The following is a 23,624-nucleotide window of genomic DNA, read 5'->3' on the forward strand; positions in this document are numbered from 1 at the left end:
GCCGAGATTCCCTCTGCTCAACCGCATTTCTTCCTGTCGAAGGAGTTCTTATCACTTCTTCGTGGGGTAACTAATGCTGAAATCATTGCACTCTTGGCAGACACAGTCAATGAATGATAACATGGAGCCAGAGGAGCCTAGAAGAGGCGCTGGGCTGTACTCCCAAAATTCCTGGAGCCAGCATCACCTCCAGCCTTTCCTCTTCCCTTCCCTTTCAGCCCAATCTCCCTGAAAATTCAGAACGAGTCTCCTGGTATTTCCCCTAATCTGGCATTTAAAATCTCAGGCAATAAAGCTTTCACCACTTCCCTTAGGGAGACAATTTTCCAGCCAGTGGTTCTCCATTCATAAGCTTTCCACACGGATTCTCAACTTAGACATGCCCTTCTGTAATTTCACCCCATTAAAACCATTAATGTGTCGCCAGCCTTCTCCCTTGACGTCACTTACTTCATTCAGACATTTACAGATCACTCGTGTCTCCCCGCTTTGTTTACTAATTCCGCGGTACTTAAGACAGCCAGAATTCCTTCTCCTCTCTTTTGCAAAGCCCCCCAGCCTGCCGATTCCTTCAGCCGTGGAGTTTTGGAGCTCCTTCCCATGTATCACTCCTCTTGCAAATCCAAGGCAGATGCTCACCGCCCTCGCCTGTGTCCTTAAGCTTTCCTGTACTCCGTCCAAAACTGCACTGCCTGTTCCCGACTGCCGTGTCCCAACGCCTGTGAGCTGCGTGGTGTCCTCCGGGTGTCTTTCAGGAGCCGTGCCTCCAAAGCACATTTTTCCCTGTAAATACAGGTTCTGGATGTTTTTTTCCCCCCCAGAAGCAGCCAGCTGGGTGGTGAAGGTTGGTGGCTCAAGCCGCGTAGGAAATCGGAGCGGGCTCTAGATCCGAGCTGCCAGCAGCCCAGCATGGGGAAGGTTTTATCTTTGCTCAAGAACAGATTTTGTTAGTGCATGCCTTCATGCTGACACCACCAATAATGCATTCACCTTCCTCGAATAGAATTTTTTTTTTTTTTTTTTGGCATATTTAGTGAGAATTACCTTGCAAAGTACTGGTTTAAAAAAGAATTGTGGATTCCTGAGCGCGTAGCTCTGCTTCTAGCTGAATCTCTTCATCTCTCCTAATACGACACAATTCTTACGAGGTGGCATGGTGTCTGGGTTTCCCCACTCCACGTACAGGATTTGGGGGGTGGTGCGGGTGGATTTCCAACACATTTCCGTACTACCAGCCCTAGGACTGAGTCTGTGCCACGAGCTATGGTGAATGTTTAACTCTTGGATTTCCCAGGTGTTCCTGGGATCAGGACTGATCAGTCCCTGATCAGGACTGATGGACTATATCGAAATGATTTCCTGCCACGTTTCTGAGTCGCAGGGACGATACCGGCAGCTGAGCAGCACAAACCCCGGGGTGCAGAAACGCCAGGAGGGTGTTTAATATTTAAAGCGTGCATTTCAATGTTTAACGAGGGCATTACAGTGTTTAAAGTGCGCATCACAATGTTTAAAGAGGTCATTACAAGGTCGCTCTGATTGCACCTCACACTTGCCACGCCCAGCCCCCAGGGCTCGGGTCTCCAGAGGTGGCTTCCAAACCCAAAATCCCGGGATTCTGTGGTCTCAGGGAGCGCAGGATCGCCAGGACCGGTGTCGAAGGGAGAACGCGCTCGGAGTGTGTGAGGGCTCCTGGGGGGTGTGTGTAACAGTGACAGGGACAGTGTCAGTGACAAGGGACAGTGATGGGGACAGGGACACTGTAACAGTGACTGATACCGGGACAGTGACTGTTACAGAGCGACAGGGACAGTGACAGCGTCAATGACAAGGAACACAGGGACGGTGACACAGGGCTGGTGACACAGGGATGCAGGGACAGTGGCACACGGACAGTGGCACACGGACAGTGACTCGGGGCAGGGACTCAAGGCTGGTGACACACGGACACTGGGACAGTGAACAGGGACACAGGGACACGGGGACACAGGGACACAGGGACAGGGACACGGGGACACGGGGACAGGGACACAGGGGGACAGGGACACAGGGACACGGGGACACGGACACAGGGACACAGGGACACGGGGACACGGCCGTGCCGCGGCCCCGGCGTGGCGGCGCTCCCGCCGTTCCCGCTCCGGCCGCGCGGGGGCGCTGTGGGGCGCGGCCGGCCCGCGCGGCGCTCGCGGCGGGCGGGCGGAAGTGACGGCGCGGCGGCCTCGGTGACATTCCCGGCTCTTCCCGGCCGCTCCGGCTGCTCCCGCGGCTCCGGCTCCTCCGGCCGCCCATGCCCCGGCTGCTGCCCCCGCCGGGGAGGCCGGGAGGGGCCCAGCCTCGCACAGGTGAGCGCGGTGCCGTGCGGGCGGGGGGCGGCCCGGCGCCGCGGGGAGGGGCGGTACCGGCCTGGCTGCCCCCGGGCGGGAGCGGCCCCGCATCCCCCGGAGCGCGGGCGGGGGCTGAGCCCCTCAGGGGTGGTCCTGCTGCTGCTCCTGCCGCTCCTGCCCCTGGTCCAGACCCGCCGCCTTCCTCTGCCCTGACCCCGCGGGGCGAAATTCCCCACAGATCGCGGGAGCAACTCGGGGCCCGTTTTGTCTTTCCCCGGGACTTTTGTAACGTGCCTTTTTTTTTTTTTTTTTTTTTTTTTTTTTTTCTTTTTCCCCCCCTTCCCTTCCTTGCAACGACTTTTGAAGTCGTGTGAGCTGATGGAGGGTACCCCTGGGAAAAGCAAGGGGTGCAAGGGCTCCAGTTGTGCGCTTCTGCACGGGTTTCTTTGCGTCTTTGTTTACCTTGGATGGTGTGTTCCGCGGGTGGGAAAACGTGGGAAGAACGCTCAAGCTGTTCGTTGCCTATCTAGCCCGGGTTCCCCTTGAGCTCCTGACGTCTAATGGGTTGCAGATGTGGCTCCGAGCCACACAGCCGTCCGAGGGGAATATAAAACTTAACTGTGCTACTTGTTCCTTTTTAAAAGAGAAAAAAAGGCAGACTAAGCAGACTTGTAATATTTTAACTAATTCCCCAGTTTCAGTACTGTAACTTTTTGCCTGGAGGTTATTGGACAACAAAGGCCACTTTCTGAAAGACTTGGGGTTTTTTTGTTTTTTTTTTTTTTAGGGTTACATTGCTTCCACCTTTGTTAAGTAGCATATAAGTGTATTTATGACATAGGTTGTTAACAGTAGAACAAGGCTACTTGCCTCAAAGTTTTGTAGGTACCTTGGTGAAACTATAACTGCAATAACTTAGTTAAACAAGGTTGTGGTTATTACTAGTTATGCACTAGTTGTGCACTTTAAACCAGCATAAAGTACCTAACAACACTTCAAAAGCTGAAAGAAACTTGTGTGTCAAGGTGGCAGAAGTCAGTCCTGTTTGATTTTTTTCCCCCCGACAAGTAATTCTAGCTTTTAAAAATGAATGAATAAGCAAGTCTTTGAACCCTTCAGCATCTCTTTAAAAATGTAAAATTTCTTTTAATTCCTCCTCCCAGAGATTTTATTTGGTTTTAGAAGTCCTCTCCTACTTGCCAGACATCAGAACAAATAATAGTTTCACTTACAGGCAAGGGCTAAACTATTTCCATTTTTCAAGCTAAAAATTTAAGTACAAACAGTAATGCCTCTCCCCTTGGAACAGCAAACAAACACTACATTTAAAATGTTTCTCTTTAAGTGTGTTACGTTGCTCAAGTCTATTAAAAACGTAATGTTTGACCTTGAGGGTGGAAACTGAGTGTGGTGCTCTTTTGAGCTCCCCATCGTGTGGTTCTCCTGCCCCAGTTACCACCTGTAATTGCTGCTCCTGTGGTACAAGAGCTGGAAGCCAGGCAGCCAGGACAGCACAGCTTTTCCCTGATGCCCTGGAGGAGGGAAACGTGGTCTCTGCAGAGGAAATGGGTTTGTAACAAACTCTCAAGGAGAACAGTAAATTGCTTGTCATGTGTTTGCTAAACCCAGACATCCCCCCATACATATATATATGTATACATGGTAGCAAAGCAGTGAGATGAGGTGTGGGGAACTCATCTGTCCAGCAGCAGTCGTTCTTAAGAGTAATTTTCTGACTATTTCTCACCTTGAGTGATCTAGAGGAGCCTGGTGCTGTCCAAAAAGCTCCAAAGGGGGTGGTTATGTGGCTACTGAAAGCCAATAAAACAGAGTTTTCTGTGGTTCTGGCTGACCAGTGACACTGGTGTTCTGTCTGGGGAACCAAGGGAAGGGACGCAGCCGGTGAGATGGAAGGTGGTGTGTGAGTCTGGGCAGCTGGTATTTCTGCTCGAGAACACGAGGGTAACAGTTCCGACTCATTTTGAAACACTTAAATTTTTTAATTACACTATGTCGACTATTTCTGCTTGCTCTCCAGCCCCGTTGCTGGTTGGCGTGGTGAAGAGGTGCAGTGAGAGACGCCTGAGAAGTCTGGGAGAGGGGGAGGACTGTGGCCTTCCTTACACGTGCAGGCATGTGATGTGTGTGGTGGTGCAGCCTGGGCACCTCTTCCTGCGCTCGACTGGTGCACACAGCCTGCCTGCTTGGAGGGAATCACAGAGCACAAAGCAGGAGTGGGTGCCATAAACCGGGCGCTGTGGAGGGAGGGGAAATGGGAAGGAACCTGAAGCCACCCACACGGCAGTTGAGAACGGTCACAGCACACAGAAAACGTTGCCCTGCTCTAGCTGATAAAGAGGAGGTAGGAAGGGTGTTTGGGTGCCTTTGACAAATGGGCAGTGAGGAGGGGGTGGGATTAGTGGGGCAAGTTGAGATTGAATGAACAAAGAATAAATATGGATTGTCATGAGGGGCTTTGAACATCAAACATTGGGGAGATAAGTTGGTGTAGCTCAGTCAGAGCAACAAGAAATAATTGCCTTGGCTGTCCTGACCCCCATCTCCTTGCTGTATATTTACCTTTAAAATGCAGGATTCTTTGCCTGGATTCTGTTCGCTTTCTTCCCTTTCTCTTGTATATTATCACATCAACTCCCTGCACCACCAAGGATGTATGTGCCATCTTTGACCTGCCTGTATATCAACATCTCACTGAAACATCTGTTAATGAGATGGGGGGTCTCTACATACCACACGGTGAAGGGGCTCCACACTGAGTGAACCAACTCTCTGGTTACCCTCTGACCAAAACACCACCAATTATCTAGCGATATGAAAGCTTTGGAAAGTTTTTCGAGTGAGTATAAATAGTTTCAAGCAACCTGCGCATAATTGTCTATAACATTTCAAAGTTGTTGTGTTGATGGTACTTTTTCACAGATTTAGGTCTGTGGTCAGTCTCAGTTTCTGTGTTTTTATTTGCAGTTGATGGAATGGCTTAGAAAACTGCAAACACTGACAGAAACTGAGCAGCAGATTTAATGACACATTTACTAGATCAAAGTAAAAGATTTAAATACCATAATTGCCAGTGTGTAACTTGTACTCTGGAAAAGAATTACTAAAACCTGGCCTGAACATTACTAGTAGCGATAGGGAACTGAAAATGAAGCAGCACTGGGAGAAGGGGACAGGCATAGTGCTGGGAAAGAGGTCTGAGATAAAGTGTGGTACAGTGTATGTCGATGCTCTGAGATGACCTAATGTGGAAAGGAAACAACTTTTGGTTTTCCAGAACCAAAATAAATGTTCAGCACATGAACAGCCTTTATCACTCCAACTCAGGAGCAGCCAAACTTATGATACTGGAATCTGTAGCAGCAGATATTATTGCAGGGAACTTGGACAACACAAATCACCACAAAAATTGTACTTTCTGTCACATCTTTGTTCCAGGTTTTTAATGCATAATGCAGTTCTGAGTCTGCAACTTGAGGTTTAGAACATAACGTCCACAAATGTGCGTTTTTGAGCAAAAAGAGAACTGGATGAAAGGGACTTTAAATCAAAATGTGCATATGGTGTAAATATTAGCCTCCACTGTTGCTTTCTCTGATGTAATACATCTCGGAGCTAAGCTGAGTGACTGATACCTTGTCACTTCACTCAGTGCTTCTGTTTAAGAGTTCAAATTTAAATCTGTGTTTGCTCATTCCCACTCATTAGCGTCGCCTCTCCCCATGTCTGATCAGGATGAGTGGAGCCTGTAGCAGCTTCTCCGTGGATGTGACTGGCTCCCTGTGGCTGGGGCACACATGGATTACTCATGCAGGACTGGAAATGAGATGTGGCTTGGCGGCGCAGGTGTTGCAGTGACACTGTGTCAGATGCATTACTGACTGCTCAGGGAGGTCGAGTAACTTGCCCATGGTCAAGAGGTGTGTCAGCTTTAGGTTCAGAATGGTTCCACCTAATATCCCTTTTTATTTAAGATGGTATTCAGGGGTTTTGTATCAATTTGACCATGTAGTCTGTCTCTCCAATGCTCAGAAATTGATCTAAGTAGCAGAATAGCATACAGGCTTCAGCCTTACCCTGTCTTATGATATTTGGTCTCTAAGAAAACAGCTTAGAAGCTGTTAGTACTCAATCTGACAACTTTTGAATCATAAATGGAACAGGTGGTCACTTTTTAATTAAATGCAAGTATTTAAAGAGTCCTTCAAGCTAGCATTTTTGTTTCAGTGTGTGTGGATCATGGATTTGACATTATAGTGAGGATTCTGCAGTGTCCTGGAAGATAGTCTTCTGTGTGATGCTTCAAAGTTTCCTCAAAATGAGCAGGAAGAGCCAGACTGTTTGAATAAGTGTTCCTCTTGCTACCTCTCTGCTCTAGTGTCTTGTTTCATGATGCTTGATCATTAGCATTTCACAACTTATTTTAGAGAAGGCAGATTTCAGTTCCATTTATCCAACATGGGTAGAGGCCAAGTGACTCACAGTAGCAGAGCTGGGAATAACTAAGAGCCAGACTTTATGATACTAGTTGTCTGCATGACGAAACGATTACCATTTCAGTAGTTTGTTTTCCATTGGGAATACTGCATTTCCATGGTACCAGTGTGAGGCTGGTGCTCCAACAGTACTGTCAAACATTTGAAGCAAAAAAGAATCAGCTTGTTGTGATAGCAAGGTGAGGTTGAACCAGTGTTGTTCTGTTGTGCTTTGGCTTTCTCATCAGCTGGTAGTTCTCCTGGCTCCTCAGCTCACTCTCCTGGTTCATGCTCCCTTGGAATTCCAGATCCTGCCAGAAAGGCATTTCTAAGTAATCTGGCAATTTAGGGAAGAAACGTTGGTAAAGAACAGATCAGGGAAGCTGTCTACAAAGTCTGTGTGCTTGTGGTTGGAAACACAATGATTTAAAGGCTGTCTCCTAATGAAGGAAGTTGGGTGAAATGCTGGTAGTCTGGGCCCTCGTTGCATTTGGTGAGAGGTCTTTTGGAAGTGAAGTTGCCATTGTGGGAAAGAATGGTCTTGTGGGTAGCAGTGCCTGTGAGCCCATTACTGATCAATGCAAATTCTGTTGCCAATAACCATGGTTCCTCCAGATGAGGTAACATCTTTTGGTAGCAGTGTGCAGAATCTGTGAGGAGTTACAAAACCCCCACATATTTCTGTGAGTATTGTGTTTAGAAAGCCTTCAAGGTGAAGTTTTATTTTTCATGGTTCCACTTACTGCTGTTAATAAGTCATCTTAAATGCAAAGTACAGACTTTGAGTCCACTCACTATAATAAAAAAAATACGGGAACTGTTGAATAAAACTAAGCTGAGGAAATTAATTGAATATCTTGCCAGTGTTAGCTTCCTAAGCCCTCAATAATTAGTTATAAACCTCTCCTCAACTTAAAGTGAGTTTGATAACAGACACCTGATTTCCCTTGTTTGTTTTACAAGATCAGAATGGTTTCTCTACTGTTTAACAGCTGTAGCGGATTTCATTGTTTGTCTGTACGGAACTCTTGGAGCTCCAGCAGCAATAAGGCTGTGTTGAATTAATGGAATAAGGTTGAATTGATACTCCAGGCTTCATGCTCTTTTTTTTTTTTTTTTTATTCCATCTCCCCTTTTACTGGGAAAGCTGTTAATATAGTTTATGTCTCCTGTTGGTAACAATTAGTTTTGTTCTTATGAAAGTTCTGCCAGCTGAGCCACTTTTTCCTAAACAGTAATAATAATGTAAGAAGTAGTTTTGGGGTAAAAGATGCATTTTAAGGCTCTTTTGGGTTGGATTTTTTTTTGGGGAAGGGGGCGGGGAAAGAGGGAGTTAGTGTTTTTCTTTAAATTTTTTTCTCCTGTCTGTACTTGCATGGTACTTCTGAAAACTGCCTTTTAATTTTCTTTTTCTCTTTTTGTAGCTGGTAGCTTGGTATCCTCTTACATACTGTTATTTAATTTCTGCAGTCAAATACATGCAAAGTCTTTTGTGTGTTGTGGGAAAGAAATGTCTGCTTTCTGGTCTGTCTGTTGTTCTTTTGAAGTAGAGCTCAAATTTCTTCTCTTCTGCCAACTGGAAAAGTAAATACTGTAGAAAGTAGGTGATAGTAAAGCCCATGTTAGAGACATTTTTGGTATCCCACATGTGACTGGATTTTGACCCAGTCAGTTCTTCTTTATTTAAATACCCAAGGTAGCTTTTGTTCATTTGTAGAACCAGCCTGTGTTTGCTTCATACTGAGACCTGTGGCATAAGTCCTCTGTTCTTTTGGAAGCACTTTGGACACGTAAAGACTGCACTGTTGATTGTTAGCAGTCTGATGGGTGCTGAAAACAATTGGCACCTCTTAGTTCTGGTCATTTGGTGTCAAGAACAGCCCAACAGCTGTAAAATTTCATCATTTGAATGCCACACGACTTTGCCTTTAGTGTACTGATACAGTTTATTTTTCAATGGTGTACCTCATGCAAGTCCGTATTGCAGTATTTAGATTTGATACTACTAGCTTAAGAATTAAAGAAGCAAATAAATAATATGAGTGGCTATGTGGATGAGAAAATGATTTGAGATCAGGGCTTGTTGGGCTTGCAGCTCCTTTGCAGCCCTCCTGTAGAATTTGGATGTGTCACCTGATGATGGTCAGACCATAAAAAGGGTATCTCACTGCCCCTACCTTATGGCAAAGGCATTAATTGGTGTGGAATTAAAGTATTTGAAACTTTTAAGTACCTGAGGGTCAGTTTTGTTTGATTCCCATGACAAAGATGTGTAAAAAGGTCTGATCATAAAACATTTACAAACTGTAGAGTTCCTTAGTATCTCATAACTCGTCTTCATTAAATGGCTGTCATAAACCCACAGCAAGTCTAGTTCAGTGCCTTGAGCTCTTGGGTAGCTGTGGGAGATGTGGAGATGCTGGAAAATTGCTGTGGAATGTGGCACTTGAGGACATGGTTTAGTGGTGAACATGGTGGTGCTGCTGGTTGGACTTGATGATTTTAGAGGTATTTTCTAACCTTTATGATTCTGTGAGTACGGCACTGCTGAGATGGATTTACTACTTTGAAGTTACATTGCAGTTGTCCTGATCTGCCAGTTGGAGCTCTTAGTAAATGACACAATGTTGGTTACTTTCAGGATATCTCAGGTAAATGTTCTTAACTGCTGCTCTGAAAATTAGGAATAATTTGTTACATTGTGCTCAAGCAATTTAAAATGTGGCTTTTATGAGAGCATTACTTTGACTGTGGTAGAACAGTAGACCAGCATTTCTTGAGGAGATCTTTTTATATAGAATGGGGAAGCACAGAACACATTTTGTTAAAGAAACAGAAATGGATAGATAAACTGCGAAAATCTGTTAAACTCAGTATCTTAGAAAAAAATGGTCCATCCATGTGACAATCCTCTGTAGGGTGATCTCCTGCAAGCTAATGTACAGCAGAGAGAAAAGGAAACTGTCATCATGTTGATTTCTGCCACTTGTTTTATTGAAAGAAAAAATTTGAAAGTGAGTCACTTAAAGTTTTATGAACAGGTAATAATAAAGATATGCCCCGTCTAATTTTTAGAGCAGAGAGCTTTGTAGACTTTAAAGTGTTGTGCCCTTGAGAAAAATGGTTTCATTATGAGGAAGAAAGGAGATTCTTAGAAGGCTAAGTGCAGCCAGCCCTGCATGCTTTTATCTGTGTGCAAGGATTGTGATTTTTTTATTGTGGGGTTCCAAGTGCAGCTGGTGAATGTTTATGGAAACCTGCGTTGGGAGTTGTGAAACAAACCTTAGTTGGTACTTGCCTTTCCTTTGGAAGAGGCAGAATATGTGCATTAAGCATTACAATGCAAACCCCTCTATTTAAATGTGCAGTCTTGCTTCTTATGTAGGATAAAAAAATGTTGCTTTTCAAGATTGCAAAGGATGCTCACAAAGCTTTGTATTAACACATGCACTTGTAATTTATATTCATTCTTGGGTAATTTGTATATGCAGCCTGTTGAGCACTCAGTAGGAGCAGCCTGTTTTTAACCTTCATTTATTTATGCAAAACCAGTTGAAACACAGCATTAGTTTAATCCTTTCTTCTTTTGTTTTGCACTGCAATTCTCTTACCATGTCGGTACCGAAGGGTCCTATTCTTTGGGGTTGCCGCCAGGCTTGATTTGTGAATCATCTGATAAAGAGCCAGCTCCACTCCCAGAAATGTGCCTTAGGTAGAATCGCATGCCAGTGAGTCAGCTTTAGGGCAGCATTTTCAAAGGAACGCTATATAAATTACACAGTATCCCTGTGGGGGTGGCTCAGTGTTATGAAAAATCTGCTGTGGAGCATCCTGCACACACATCCACACAGAGCTGAGTCAACTGTCTTGGGTTAAATTGACTGAGTGCTGGTCTCACTTCTGTTGTTTTAAGTGTGCTGGTTTGTGTGACACTTCAAAGAAGATGAAAAGGAATGTGTGGTATCTTTGGGAGGAGCTGAACATGCTGGGAAGTCCAGAAAGTGTCAGTATTTCCACATTTGTCTCAGTGCAGATTAGTCTTTCTTGATAGATGCCTGATTATTTGGATTGATTTGTTTTTAGTTAATTAGACATTCTGCTGTCCGCTTTAGGTAATGGCTTTAAACTGACAGAGGGTAGGTTTAGATGAGATACTAGGAAGAAATTCTTGGCTGTGAGGGTGGTGAGGCCCTGGCACAGTCTGCCCCGTCCCGGGAAGTGTCCAAGGCAAGGTTGGGTGGGGCTTGGAACATCCCGATCTAGCAGAAGGTGTCCTTGCCCTTAGCAGGGGATTGGAACTGGATCATCTTTAAGGTCCCTTCCAACCCAAAACATTCTGTGATTCTCTGATATATCTCTGTGTTTTTTATACTAAAATGTCACTGGTGAGTTCACTGAATTAATTGTCTTGGTTTTCAATGCAAGGGAAGGTGATTTGAGAAGAAAAAAAGCATGATCGAGACACAGCTACACCTGCAAAGGATTTTGGTGAAGCTTTACAAGTGGACACATTCATTAGCACTTCACATCTTCAGAGTTACACATCCTTCTGTCAGAAGAGGGCCTAACTTTGCTTTTTGCAAAAATTTATCCTGTATTATGAAGCAAACGTGCATTACAGTCAACTCTTCAGCACCCAGGCTGTGTGCTGCTTCTGCCCTTTCCCAATCCACCCTCCTCAGACACGCAGTCATCAAGTGTTCGAGTCAGAGCTCTTGATGAGCTTGTCTGTGTGTTTACATTTTTAAAAATAGTCAGCTGTTTTACATAATTTTATTAGCCTCTGTTCTATGCATTTGTCATTACCTCTCTCACCTCTGATTTATTCCATCTCTGTTGGGTAAATGTGAGATAATGTAATCCACTGGCGATGGAAATAATTGTTTATGTAAAAATGAGCCATTATAGTGTTTAGTTCCTTATAAATATCATAACATATTCAGATTTAGATGAAAATAACTGACTTCTGTGGCACTGGAACTATGAGGTTGAAGGGATCTGGAAGGATCTCTAATTAACTGTGTGTTCTGAACAAATAACTTGTATGCAGCACTGCAGTTTAACTTTTCATTTATATAGTCACAAAAGCCTGAAGAACGTACATGATGTTATTTGCTGCAATAATATAGGTACAGTTTCTCATTAAAAAAAAAATTATAGCTTCCAGTTGAATGGTAAGTGTTGAGAGGAGGTGGGTTGTTCAAATTGTTTTCTTTTAGTACTAACTGAAAGGGCATTAAAAGGCAGTGTTCTGCTAGCATTTTTTTTTATTTTGACAGTTGCTAGAATTGGCATAAGAAGGTGATATGACCATAAGCAGGGAAAAGAAGTGGTCTGTTCCTCTGTGATTTAGAGGAAATGTGTTAGTAATAACCTAGAGTGAGTTTTCCAGCAAACTGCTGTGAAAAAAGTAGTACCTCCAAAGTAAGAATCTGTCCTGGCCATAGGTTCAGTAAAAGAAGAGCTGGTTTGCTTCATACAAGCTAGGCATTCTTTATCATTAGTTAGCTCAATAACACCTAAAATGACAATGTAGAATTAAGGTTATGGTGTCATGGGGTTTATTAAGTATTTCAGGCTGTTGAGAGATACTCCTTGTTCAGCTTAAGTAAGTAAAATAAGAAATATTCTAGATGTTACTATATGATACGTGATTTAGTATGTTGTTTGCTTGGCCTGAGTAGCTGGGTTTGATGAAGCCTTCAACCTTAAGCTGTGAACTTAGAGCTAGAAATGTTTGTTTCCGGAACAGAATTAATTTCCTTAGTAATCTTCCCACTAGCTGATAGAGCTGTGTTTTGTCCGTGGTGTGAGAAGGACATTGATAACAAATGGATATTTTAGCTGCTGCTGAGTACTGTTTACCTAAGTGAGGGCTTTTTTAGTTTCCTGTGCTCTGTCATGGAACAGAGGCACCAGAAGCTCAAAACACAAGATCAGCAGGCAACAACCACCAGCAGAAGCTGCAACTCCACAAGAGTTGAATGGCCTGCCTGGACATTGAGAAAGAGCCCAATGAGGTACTGCAAGGCCCCAGACCAAAACTCAGCACTGAACTAAGAGGCACAGGCAAGATGTGTGAGGGGCGGGTGCCTAAGGTGTGGCTCTCTGGGGATTCCTTTGTTCACGGTCCCTGTCCAGAGACTCACAGCTGATCTGCTGCTCTAACACTCTGTTAAATTATTTATTTTTATAATCTGATGCCTGAGACTCTGCTCTGGGAAACCTGCTATCTTTAATATAAGTCTTTGTGCAGTAGTATATATTAGTGAAAATTGTTCTTTAGGAAGCTACTATCATCTCTGAGTTTTTTTGCTCTTAATAATTTTTTTTTTAATCTACAAAAATCTCTTCCCAGAGCAAACAGTGCTGTGAAAGAACGCTCAGTACCCTCTACTGTGTTTAGGAAGAACCTGTGAGTTCAAGGTGTGATGACACAAAACAGGAGGCAGCTTTTAACCAGATTAGGTTTTTTTCTACAAGGATGATTTGTGCTTGCTCTCCCTTCCCTCCTTCCTGCCAGCTCTGGCAGAAAATGTCACTTACTTTCTCATTTTGATTTCTGCTGGCTTATTGAAAGGAATCTACGCACAGAGGAGTGAGCCAGTTATGTGCAAAGGAGGGAATATGATGGTGCAGTCACAGTTAGGTGGGTAAAGAATAGGGGATAAAACCCATCCTTGTTAGTGGCAGCAAATTGTTAGAGGGGCTGGGCTGTCTGTGCAAATCTGACCTTCAAGATTTCTTCCCTGAACTGCAGATTCCCTAGTGTACAAATTGTGTGCCTTTACAAATAAGTCCATGATTTGAAAATATTTCCCAGGTAGCGGTATGGTTAAATAATTTAATGGTTTCTGCACACTGGTATGTTCTGTGTGTGACTTGGAAAGTAACGTATTTTCTGTTCGAAAAATCCAGCACAGAAGTTTTTACAAAATTGCCTTTTAAAATCGTTAGTGCAGTATCTGTTCATCAGGAAAAGGAGAATGCCATTTCTGATCAACGTCTGATTAAGTATCCATCTGTGTCTGTAAGCATCACAACTTATTTTTCAGTGCTGTGTTCTCATTTCAGTAGAAAAATGGTTTTTCTCTAGCACCACCTTGAGATTTCCTTTTCTAGTGCTGTTACTAGAAAGGTGAGTGGTGAGAAAGGAATGGGAGTTTTTCAATAAAGTCTCTTCTTGCTGTTCTGTACATTTTTCAGGTAGAACTAAATGAGGACATTTTTTTCTTTCTTTGAGACAAGGCTTTCCTTGGCATAGATATTTTCTGCCAAACCAACTGTGTTCTTCCCTGCAGCAAAGTCTGTTTGAGTCATGGTGTTTTTTTTTTTTTTTTCCCACTGAGAGAAAGGCAAAGCTCTGGTTTATATATATGTAAAAATAGTGGAATTGGTGATGTCTTAAGAGCCAGTTCAAGGGACCTGAAGAGTACAAACCTTACCAGAACGCGTATTTTTTTCCATGTACGTGGAAACATGTCAGTGTCATGAAATTGCTATTCCCTCTACTGCCAACTCACTGAAAATCACTGTGTGAGGGATCAAACTAGTGTGGCTGGAGTAGTTAAAGATCCCACTTAATATTAAAAACTCCTATAAAATCATTGTAGTTGGGCTGTTAGCAAGGTGGCAATGTGCAGATGAAACATTTTGTTTTTCTGGCTGGTAGACCAGAGAGATGGAAAGGCAAGTGCAAGTGTTGCTACAGTCCCTTTGGGAGGTGTGAGGTAAATGATCTTTCCAAGTAGGACATCTGTGGAAAAAAATCAGTAGCTCACTTCAGCTGCCCTTTAGCTTTGTGTCAAGCTCTCTTCTTTGTGCTCCCCGGGCTAAAAGGTTGAACAGTGCAGAAGCTGTTCTGCAGTTATTAGTATGAATATTTAAGTATGTTTTCATTTGGCCAGGCTAATACTCTTTTGCTTTGTGTCTGAGCAACCACTTTTTTCCCTGTGTGTACTTTTCAAAACTCGTAGAGAAGATATTTTTCATTTTAAAGTGCATGGCCAGAGGAAAACTGGGAGCTGCACTAGCAGTTACAATACAAATTCCACTTGTTCCATCACCAAATCTGTGTCTTACTTACCTGTATAATAGGAGAATTATTTGATAATACAGGTTTGTGAGTGAATTACATAGAAATATTGATTTTATTACAGTATTGACATGCATTTATGTCTCAGAACATATGTATTCATCATTTGGGTTTGTTGGTGCTCTGCTGTAGCCTTGGAAATAAATTGTTCCTACGTGATATTTACTGCTTACATTAAATTACTGGCTCCAGAAATTCTTCTTTGAAGTTGCTTTCAGGAGAGGGTTACTCAGTGCAAGTATTCACAAATATTTTTCCTGATATATGTGTTCTTCTATTTCACAGTATGCATTTTATTCTGTTCTTTGAAGGAAAATGCTGGGTTTATTTTTTGAGATTTTGCATTTGTGGCTTTTTTTTCCTCATACTTAGCAGATCTGGTCTTGTCATCTCCATCTTGTGATGTCTGATACTAACCAACCTTTCTTTCCTTAGCTAGTGTTTCTCTCCCATAAGTATTTCCATCATTTCCTTGTACCATACAGCAGTTCATTCATTAGCCTGAAGGAACCATGAACTCTATTTTAGTGTTCTCTAAAAATGAAGTTTCAAAGTGGGTTAGGGCACACAGGACAATACTGAGCTTTGCACCTTTCAGAAGCAGGGAAGTATTTATACACCTTATATTGTGTATTACATACGTGTATACAAGCTTACAGGCAGCTTGGGATGGATCAGGAAACTGAAGAAGCATTCTCAGGGTACAGAAAAATCTCTCTGAACCATCCATGCTTCCTCAGGGTGCTCAAGTGCTGATTGGCCTTCTCTGCAGAAATGCAATTTTTCAGATAAGATCTCACTGCTGCGTTTTCTTGCCTACACTTTGTGTTTTGAAGTGCCATAAATTTATAATTTACTGTACTTCTGAAGCTGTAAAGGATTTGTTCCATACTATGCATCTGCAAGCGAATGTGGTAATTGAAAGATCTTTATTCCATGTTGTATTCCAAGTGAAAATGTAGATGAAAGGCAAAGTGAGAATAATGAAGACAGAATGGTAACTATTGATCTCTCCAACAAAATTTCCTTGAAGTTGCTTCAGGTACTTTTGGGTAGATAATGTGCAAGTTATCAATCAGGTAAACAGCTTGGTCTTCTTATTTGCACTGAAGCAATGCAATTTATTAAATTATAACTTGAAGTTAAATGTAGGATACTGGTGTGGGCGGATAATGTTTCTTGCTTACAGCCCCTAGTATTTAGTGCTTCTTTCCTGGCAGATTTGAGAGAATCTAGGTCAGCCTTGAGGTTCTCATATAACCAGAACTTGCATGGGAGACACTCAAGGACTTCCTGAATGGTGTATTAGATATTCCTAAAACATCTTTACGTGACTCACCAGCATGGTGGTTCTCTGGTGAGAGCAATCTGTAGCTAATGCCTCTGAAGCCAGAGCCTGTAGCTGTGCCTCTGACAATTCAGTAGCATTTCATAGCACTTCTTTATGTAATAAGTCTTTGGTACATAAGGTTCCGTTGCTGAATGGTTCCACTGGGAACCCCATTCAGTGTGACTCCGGTACCATTTTTTGTGGGCATGTAAATGAAGGAATAATTTGGTGTAACAGGATGCATTCACGAGGAAAAAGTAAATTAAGAAAACCAGCATGATGCTGAATAGTAAAATGCTCTTCTGTGGAGCCAGGCTGGGAGAGCTGGGGGTGTTCACCTGGAGAAAAGAAGGCTCCAGAGAGACCTTAGAGCCCCTGCCAGTGCCTGCCAGGGAGTCTGGACAAGGGCCTGGAGTGATGGGATTAAGGGGCAATGTCCCACTGACAGAGGGCAGGGTTAGAAGAGATGTTGGGAAGGAATTCTTGGCTGTCAGGGTGGTGAGGCCTTGGCACAGGTTTCCCAGAGCAGCTGTGGCTGTTGTTCTGGGCCAGGTTGGATGGGCCTTGGAGCACCCTGGGATAGTGGAAGTTGTCCCTGCCCATGGCAGGGGGTGGGACTGGAAGATCTGTAAGGTCCCTTCCAACCCAAACCACTCTGGGGTTCTGTGAACCCATACTGTGTGCAACAGAAAGCAGTGAGTTAAACGTTTAAGGTAACACCATGAAGAGCAGGCTGAGTTACTTGCATAATTCTCTCCTACTGTTCTGTTCCTGTGCAGGCCACTGCATTGCCGGAGACCACGTCTAGCTCACCCAGCCTCCCAGACAACGTGCTCAATGCTTTGAGTCTAGAAGGACCTTGCTCTGCAATGAAGATGGAGGCAGTAGGAAAAGCAGAAGAACTTGTTGATTCAGAAATTCCACCAAAGACTTCTGAAAAGCATGAGACTCCTCCTGATGAAGATGGGCCGATAGAACTCGAGACACAAACTCAGAAGGACAGCGTGCCCACTGCAGCAGACTCTGCGGTGCTCTCTTCCATGCCTTGCTTACTGATGGAACTGAGGCGGGACTCCTCGGAGTCTCAGCTGGCATCTACGGAGAGTGACAAGCCAGCGGGTGGCCGAGTTTATGAGAGTGACTCTTCCAATCACTGCATGCTTTCTCCTTCCTCCAGCGGGCATTTGGCCGACTCAGACACCTTGTCTTCCGCAGAGGAGAACGAGCCCTGCCAAGCTGAAGCCGCCACGGAGGGAGACCCTTCTGCGGTGTCTGGGGCTGTGGTCGGGAGGAAATCCAGGAGATCCAGGTCTGAAAGTGAAACTTCAACAATGGCTGCCAAGAAAAACCGACAGTCTAGTGATAAGCAGAACGGCCGAGTAACCAAGGTAAAGGGTCACCGGAGCCAAAAGCACAAAGAGAGGATCCGGCTCTTGAGACAGAAGCGGGAGGCAGCTGCTCGCAAGAAGTACAACCTGCTGCAGGACAGCAGTACCAGCGACAGTGACCTGACCTGTGACTCCAGCACGAGCTCATCAGATGATGATGAAGAGGTTTCAGGGAGCAGCAAGACAATCACTGCAGAGATACCAGGTAGAGGATGTTTTTTAAACTGAACTGTAACGCGCCTGACATCGTTTCTCAGCTGTCATGCTAAGTTAGATGAGTGACACTTGAGAAAAACCCAGGAGAACTGCAGCTCTGTGTAAATTTGAAGACTGCAGTGCAATAACAAGACGTGGGCAAATTTTAAAAATCTGTTCCGAGGTTCCTGTGCACTTTTGCACACCAACAAAGCATAGAAATGGTAAATGGGAGGAAGGACTACCTTTGAAGTCTGGATTTTTCAGATCTTTGTAAGCCTATATGAACTCATGTCAGTGCTGTCAAATCCCCTTAGATGGTGATAATCTAATTCTTAAGATAAGTGGCCAGCTATGCTTTAATATATAAAGCCCACAGCTTGGTAGCTGTGTTAGAAATGGCACAACACACCTCTTGCCTGTATAACAGTAAGGCCCTGGCCATTATTTGCACTTATTCTGTGCTTTCAGCTCAACATGTCAGTGCATGACAAACCTGCTTAGCCTTATTCTAAGTTCTTGCAGATTGCAGCTGGTCACCTATTTTAGGATACAAAATGCAATTACACAGGTGCCCAAGCTATATTCACACCTAAATTTTCAACATTTTAGTCAAAGTTGTTACTGTTTTCCTATGTCATAAGGATCAATAATTTCTACACTTCTAACTTGCTGACACATCTATGTTAAGATGGGAGGCAGCAAATTATAGGGGCCTTCTTGTCATTTTATTAGTGTCATTTTATTAGCAAAAGAAAGTTGAATTCTTCAAGGTTTTTGTCTGCTGAGTCTTTGTTATTTTATTAGCCCAAGCGCTGTGGACAGGACTTTGTGTGAATTATTCTTGCAGCATATTATACCATAGAACCATCATCATATGGCAATCGGAAATAAAATCCATAAAAATAAAAATACGTAAAAATAAACTTTTTGGCTTGCCAATTTTTACTGGGTTACATGCCTTTTTGCCTGTTGTGCTAGAAGTTTTTTCTTTTTGAGAAAAACATCATCTTACATAGGGGAAGAACATTTAAGGGAAAACTGCAATATTAAGTTGCTGAACTAATACTTCCTAGACAAATTATGTAAAATATTGCAGCAGATTTTACAAATAACTGATTTAACTGAGTTGATTATGGTGGATGATGCTTTCACCACGAAAACTGGCATTTTTCCCACACCTGCTAGGAAGCAGGTTGCACAAAGGAAGTAAATGTTTATTATTAGAATGTCTGGAAAAGGCATAATATCCTCCTGTAATTATTGTGTAGTAAACTTTTAATAGAGATCTAAAATTATTTTTACCAATTCAGTAGTTAGTCAGTCTTGTAGCTTTCGTAGTTTTGCCTTTTTATTTATAATATTTACACTTTGGGCTATTTAAGTCTGATTTAAAGCCTGTTGAAGAAGACTGTTTCATTGATTTTTGGGACCGGTTCTTCCCCACCTCTGAAAAAACCCCAAAACACACAGAATAAATCCCTCAGGTCACATACTTTTTTTAAGTCATAAAAGTACCTTGTGACCCAGAATGGCACCACATGGTATTTTCAGGTCTGCTTAGGTTTCTGAGGGCCGTTGTGGGGATCTGAAGCCGCTCCAGGGTATTTTTTGTGTGTCACTGGGCTCTTCTGTATTTGACTCTTGGTCTTGACCACGAGATTCTTGTGGTGAAGGAATCCCATTGCATGAAGAGCTTGACTATTGGCGATGATTACACCAAGGCTCAGCTTTACCTGCAGAGCAAGAGTGCACAGACCACCCTGAGGGAGGGATGTTAACCATTTATTCTAATTTTATAGCATGTGTCATCTGCTTGGTGTTGGGTTCTGCTTAAGACGTTACAAGCTTTGAGCTGCCCCCTTGGTGCGATGGGGTGTGACACGTACCTGCCACGCTGTGGTTTTCCTTTAAATAGAAATGGCTTTACCTTGTGGGAAACGCCTTCCAAGGGCAAGAGAAAAATACCCTCTGTAGAGATAAGGATGTGTCCAAAAAATGCATCCTGTGCTGCTTGTGGGGGAAGGAGACGTTGTGGTTTTTAGAGCTGCGGTGGAGCTGCGAGTCTGGTCGGACGCACAGCGCTCCGTCACAGTGGTGGGTTCCCAGGCCATCTGCCATCCCTCTGCCTGGAGCTGGCAAAGGACTCGGTTCCTTTTTCTGGCTAGAAATCCATTTCAGTGCACTTAGCAAAAGACTGTGAATAGCCTCAAAATTGAGGGAGTGAATGTGTAAATAGAAAACAATACAGGGTATCAAAAAGTGTTATTGGAATTTGAGGCCGTGAGTGTTCTCAGCACACACTTGAAAGCCGAAAGGTTTGACTTCAGTGTCAGGACACAAGCATGAAAAACTTCTGCCTTTACTTTTAAAAGAGTTATCTGTACACATTGATGGAGAAGAATTTTTTACAGGCAGCACGTGTTCCTGTTAGTGTGTGTTTGGACATTCAGCTGCAGTCTCGAGTACTTACTCAACATCACTTATTTTAATATAATTTTCATTTTTATCCTTCTGTTGCCTGAAAAACAGCTTTGCCAACAGAGGTGCTTTAAAATTTTTAGTGACAGTTAATTTCGCCTTCATGACAAAAATTACACAGACTCTTAAGCTGTCAACACAGGTAGTGTTGCAGCCGACAGTTTGTTTGTGTGTGGTCTGAAAAATGAAATTGCCACATTTGAGAATACAGTAGCCTTTCATATTGTGTTAGTAAAACTCTTCCATTTAAATACTGCAGTTACCTTTTTTAAAACCATCCACATCACTGGCTCAGAAATATGTTTGGCTAAATTTGTAAGGTAAAGAAAATGTTCAGTGAAATACATGAAAATGCCATGAAGTTGCAGACAGAGCTGTTGTACAAGAGAGTCAGGTCTTTCTGCTGAACTTAAAGGTACTGTGGATTAAAATAGTGGCAGGCTTGGTTCTCTCCTCAAGAAGGACTGAGGAGTCGAGATTTTACTGGTCATACTTCAATACAAGTACTGTGAGCTGCACAGGAGCTCAGCACAGTGTAAGTTACAGTATTCTGAATGCATCCTGTGGTGTTAATTTACACCTGAAAATACAGGTTCAGTGTAAACTTCAGGGTGCTCCTGATGTGAGCAGTCATAATCTTTGGTTCTTTATTTCAGGGAATGCTGTGATTTTTGGATTATCGCAGATGAGGAACAATTTGTTGCCTTTTAATGACTGAGCTTCTCTGTTGGCATTTAGGATTTTGCTGTTCTTAAGCACCACATAAACATGGCATAAGAGTCCTGAAAGAGATCCTGCTAGACTTCCTGGTGTAGTAGGAAGTTTTTCCTTTAAACAATTTCACATGTGATGTTGCAAATTAACTCTGAACGAAATTGGGATGACAGCAAGTGTGGGAATCAATATCTATTGCTATGTAAACACTTCTCTTTTGGAAGAAGTAAGGGATTTTTAAAAAATCGAATACTATACAAAAATATTTGCTTTTTAACACCATTGTGCTTTCTACCACTCAGAAAAATCTGAATTGATACGGGGGTGACTTATGTTTTAGGCTATCACAAAAATGTGTTAAAAAGTTTGAGTGTTAATGTTGAAAAAGCTGCATCTCACTTTGTTAAAAAAAAGACTTTTTTAATAGGCAGTAAACCCAAAGAGACAGGCACAGATTCCTTACTCCTAAGAACTGTGCATAGATCTTGAGTGAAGCACCTGCAAGGGATGAATTTGGTTCAAGTAACTCAGAATGACATTCTTTGTAGTTAATTGATAGGAAAAAGAAATAGTCTGTTAAGAATGATTTGGTATAAGATATTAATTTCGAAGTGTCTGCAGCAGAGTAACACAGAGGAACCAACCATTGCTAGTTTAGAACAAAGAAAAAGCGTATCTTAATTTGTTATGTTGCCAGACCTCCTAAATTAAATTACTTTGGATTTGGTTATTACTTAGACTGTACTTAAGAGATCCCATAAAAAGACAGTTCTGGGGCATTTCTTAGGTGCTGTTTTGCAGGAGGTGTTGTCTTGAAAATGAGAGAGGAATCTTTGATTCTAACCCATATGTGACCTCAAATTTCTTGTCCTTTAAACTTGGCATAATTAAAAAAACTATAGTTTAAAATTTTTAGACAGAAGAGGGACCAACTGATTTTTAATTTGTGAAAACGCATTTTTAGGCTTGGGATTTTTCAGCCCTAAAATGAAGAAAAGATTGAATAGGGCATGTTATAGTAACTGCATGGGAAGCATTTAGAACATTGTATTGCTGCTACTGTAAATTGGAGATACTCTGTGAAGGATGGCTTTTAAAATTTGTATTGCAGGGCAATATATATTTCAATACATACTTTATTCAGTTTACAAAACAATTTTGTCAACTTTGACCATTCTAGTTCATTCTTTACTTTAGAAACCTGAGAAGATTGTCTCACTTACCGTGATCAAAGGGTTTTATTTAATTTGCAATTAAAACTTAACATTTATTAAAACTTACGTGTAAGTCTGTGGAAATCAGAAAGATTGTAATTTAGTTCCTTGAGTTTAAGATAACATCCTGACTAAAGACAAATAAACAGAATCATACTGGATGTTCAGTACTAGAATGAAATGAACAGAAGAAATACTTGTTTCAGGGAGGAAAAAATTACTGAATATACAAAAGGAGCCATGTTTTAGAAAAAAGGTACCATTTTACTTAATTAATTTTAGTTAACATGCAGTTCGAGGGATGTAAATTAGTTGCTGTAAAGTAATTATTTTTAGCAGAGGACTTGAATGCTAAACTTCGGTGTGTCTGATAGGCAAACAGATGGGTGAGAAAGCCTTACAAACTACTCTTCAGAAATAAGAGAATAACCCTGGCCTTTGTTCAGCTCTTACTGAAGGATCTGTGTATACCTCATTTAAATAGCTCCTAAAAAGAATGTAGTGTTTAAGTGATACTGTAATTTCATGTACTCAGTGAAATCCCAATAAAGATTTAGTGCCTTATGTTTTTATTAGTAAATATTTACTTAGGTTGTGCAATGATTTCTCTCATTCTTAGGGTATGTTTTATTACTCTTAAGCTAGAAGATGCTACAAGTTTCACATTTAGATATTAAATTATCATCTTCTGTACCTTTGTGTAGTTTAATGTGATGCTTGTCTTGTTTTGGAATTACCTTAGGTAACATTTTTATGTTTGGATGGCATGCACATATTGTTTATGATTCCTCAAATGGGTACAGAGCCTCATTTTCTTGGGGGTTTATTGCTTCCTAGATGATTCCTGAGTGAACTCTAGACTTTAAAATATAGATTCCACTGCCTTTTGTTACTGATATGTAGAGTAAGGCCATGAGGATTGGCTTTCTCTTCTGGCTGCTGAAGTTCTTCCTGATAATCCCAAAGCCAGTCATTTCCACTGTCCTTATGATGGATAGCAGGAAGCAGAACAGTTTCCTTCCAACCATTCCCTGTTTTCTGCTTTGCCTGGGACTGACTGTAGGAATGGTGGCTCAGGGCAGGGTCCTGGCTGGTGTGAGGCTGGTCAGGGCTCCATGGCGTGAGTTTGGAGCTGCGTCCATCACGCCTGGCCCAGAGGATGCTCTCCCCTCCTGTGTCAGCACAGCACTCACGTAACCCCTCCACGTCTGTGTGTTTGTGTTGTGTGTTCTCCTCATCAGCATTCTGTGTGGTTCCCAAAATCAGGCCATGAGCTTTGGGCCAATTCCACCTGTGTTTAACAGCCTGTTTATAAAAGGGTCCAAGTGTGTAAGTAAAATGCACGTAATTATTCAGGTTTGTCAGTTAAAAAATAGCATTTTGGATT

The 23,624-nt window shown here is 42.5% G+C and overlaps 1 protein-coding gene across 2 annotated transcripts in view; it reads left to right on the forward strand.

The window, feature by feature from the left end:
* The first annotated feature begins 2,208 nt into the window (after positions 1 to 2,208).
* Positions 2,209 to 23,624, forward strand: part of CZH18orf25 (chromosome Z C18orf25 homolog) — a 45,192-nt gene continuing 23,776 nt past the window's right edge. The window contains exons 1-2 of one of the 2 annotated variants that reach the window (XM_032095697.1): positions 2,209 to 2,345; positions 17,025 to 17,838. In XM_032095697.1, coding sequence (XP_031951588.1) covers positions 17,115 to 17,838 — 724 coding nt within the window. In that variant the 5' untranslated portion in view covers positions 2,209 to 2,345; positions 17,025 to 17,114. The remainder of the gene's footprint in view (positions 2,346 to 17,024; positions 17,839 to 23,624) is intronic. The other variant, XM_032095696.1, reaches the window with a different exon arrangement.

This window comes from Corvus moneduloides, chromosome Z (genome assembly GCF_009650955.1).
Source record: "Corvus moneduloides isolate bCorMon1 chromosome Z, bCorMon1.pri, whole genome shotgun sequence".
Taxonomy (NCBI): Eukaryota; Metazoa; Chordata; class Aves; order Passeriformes; family Corvidae; genus Corvus; species Corvus moneduloides.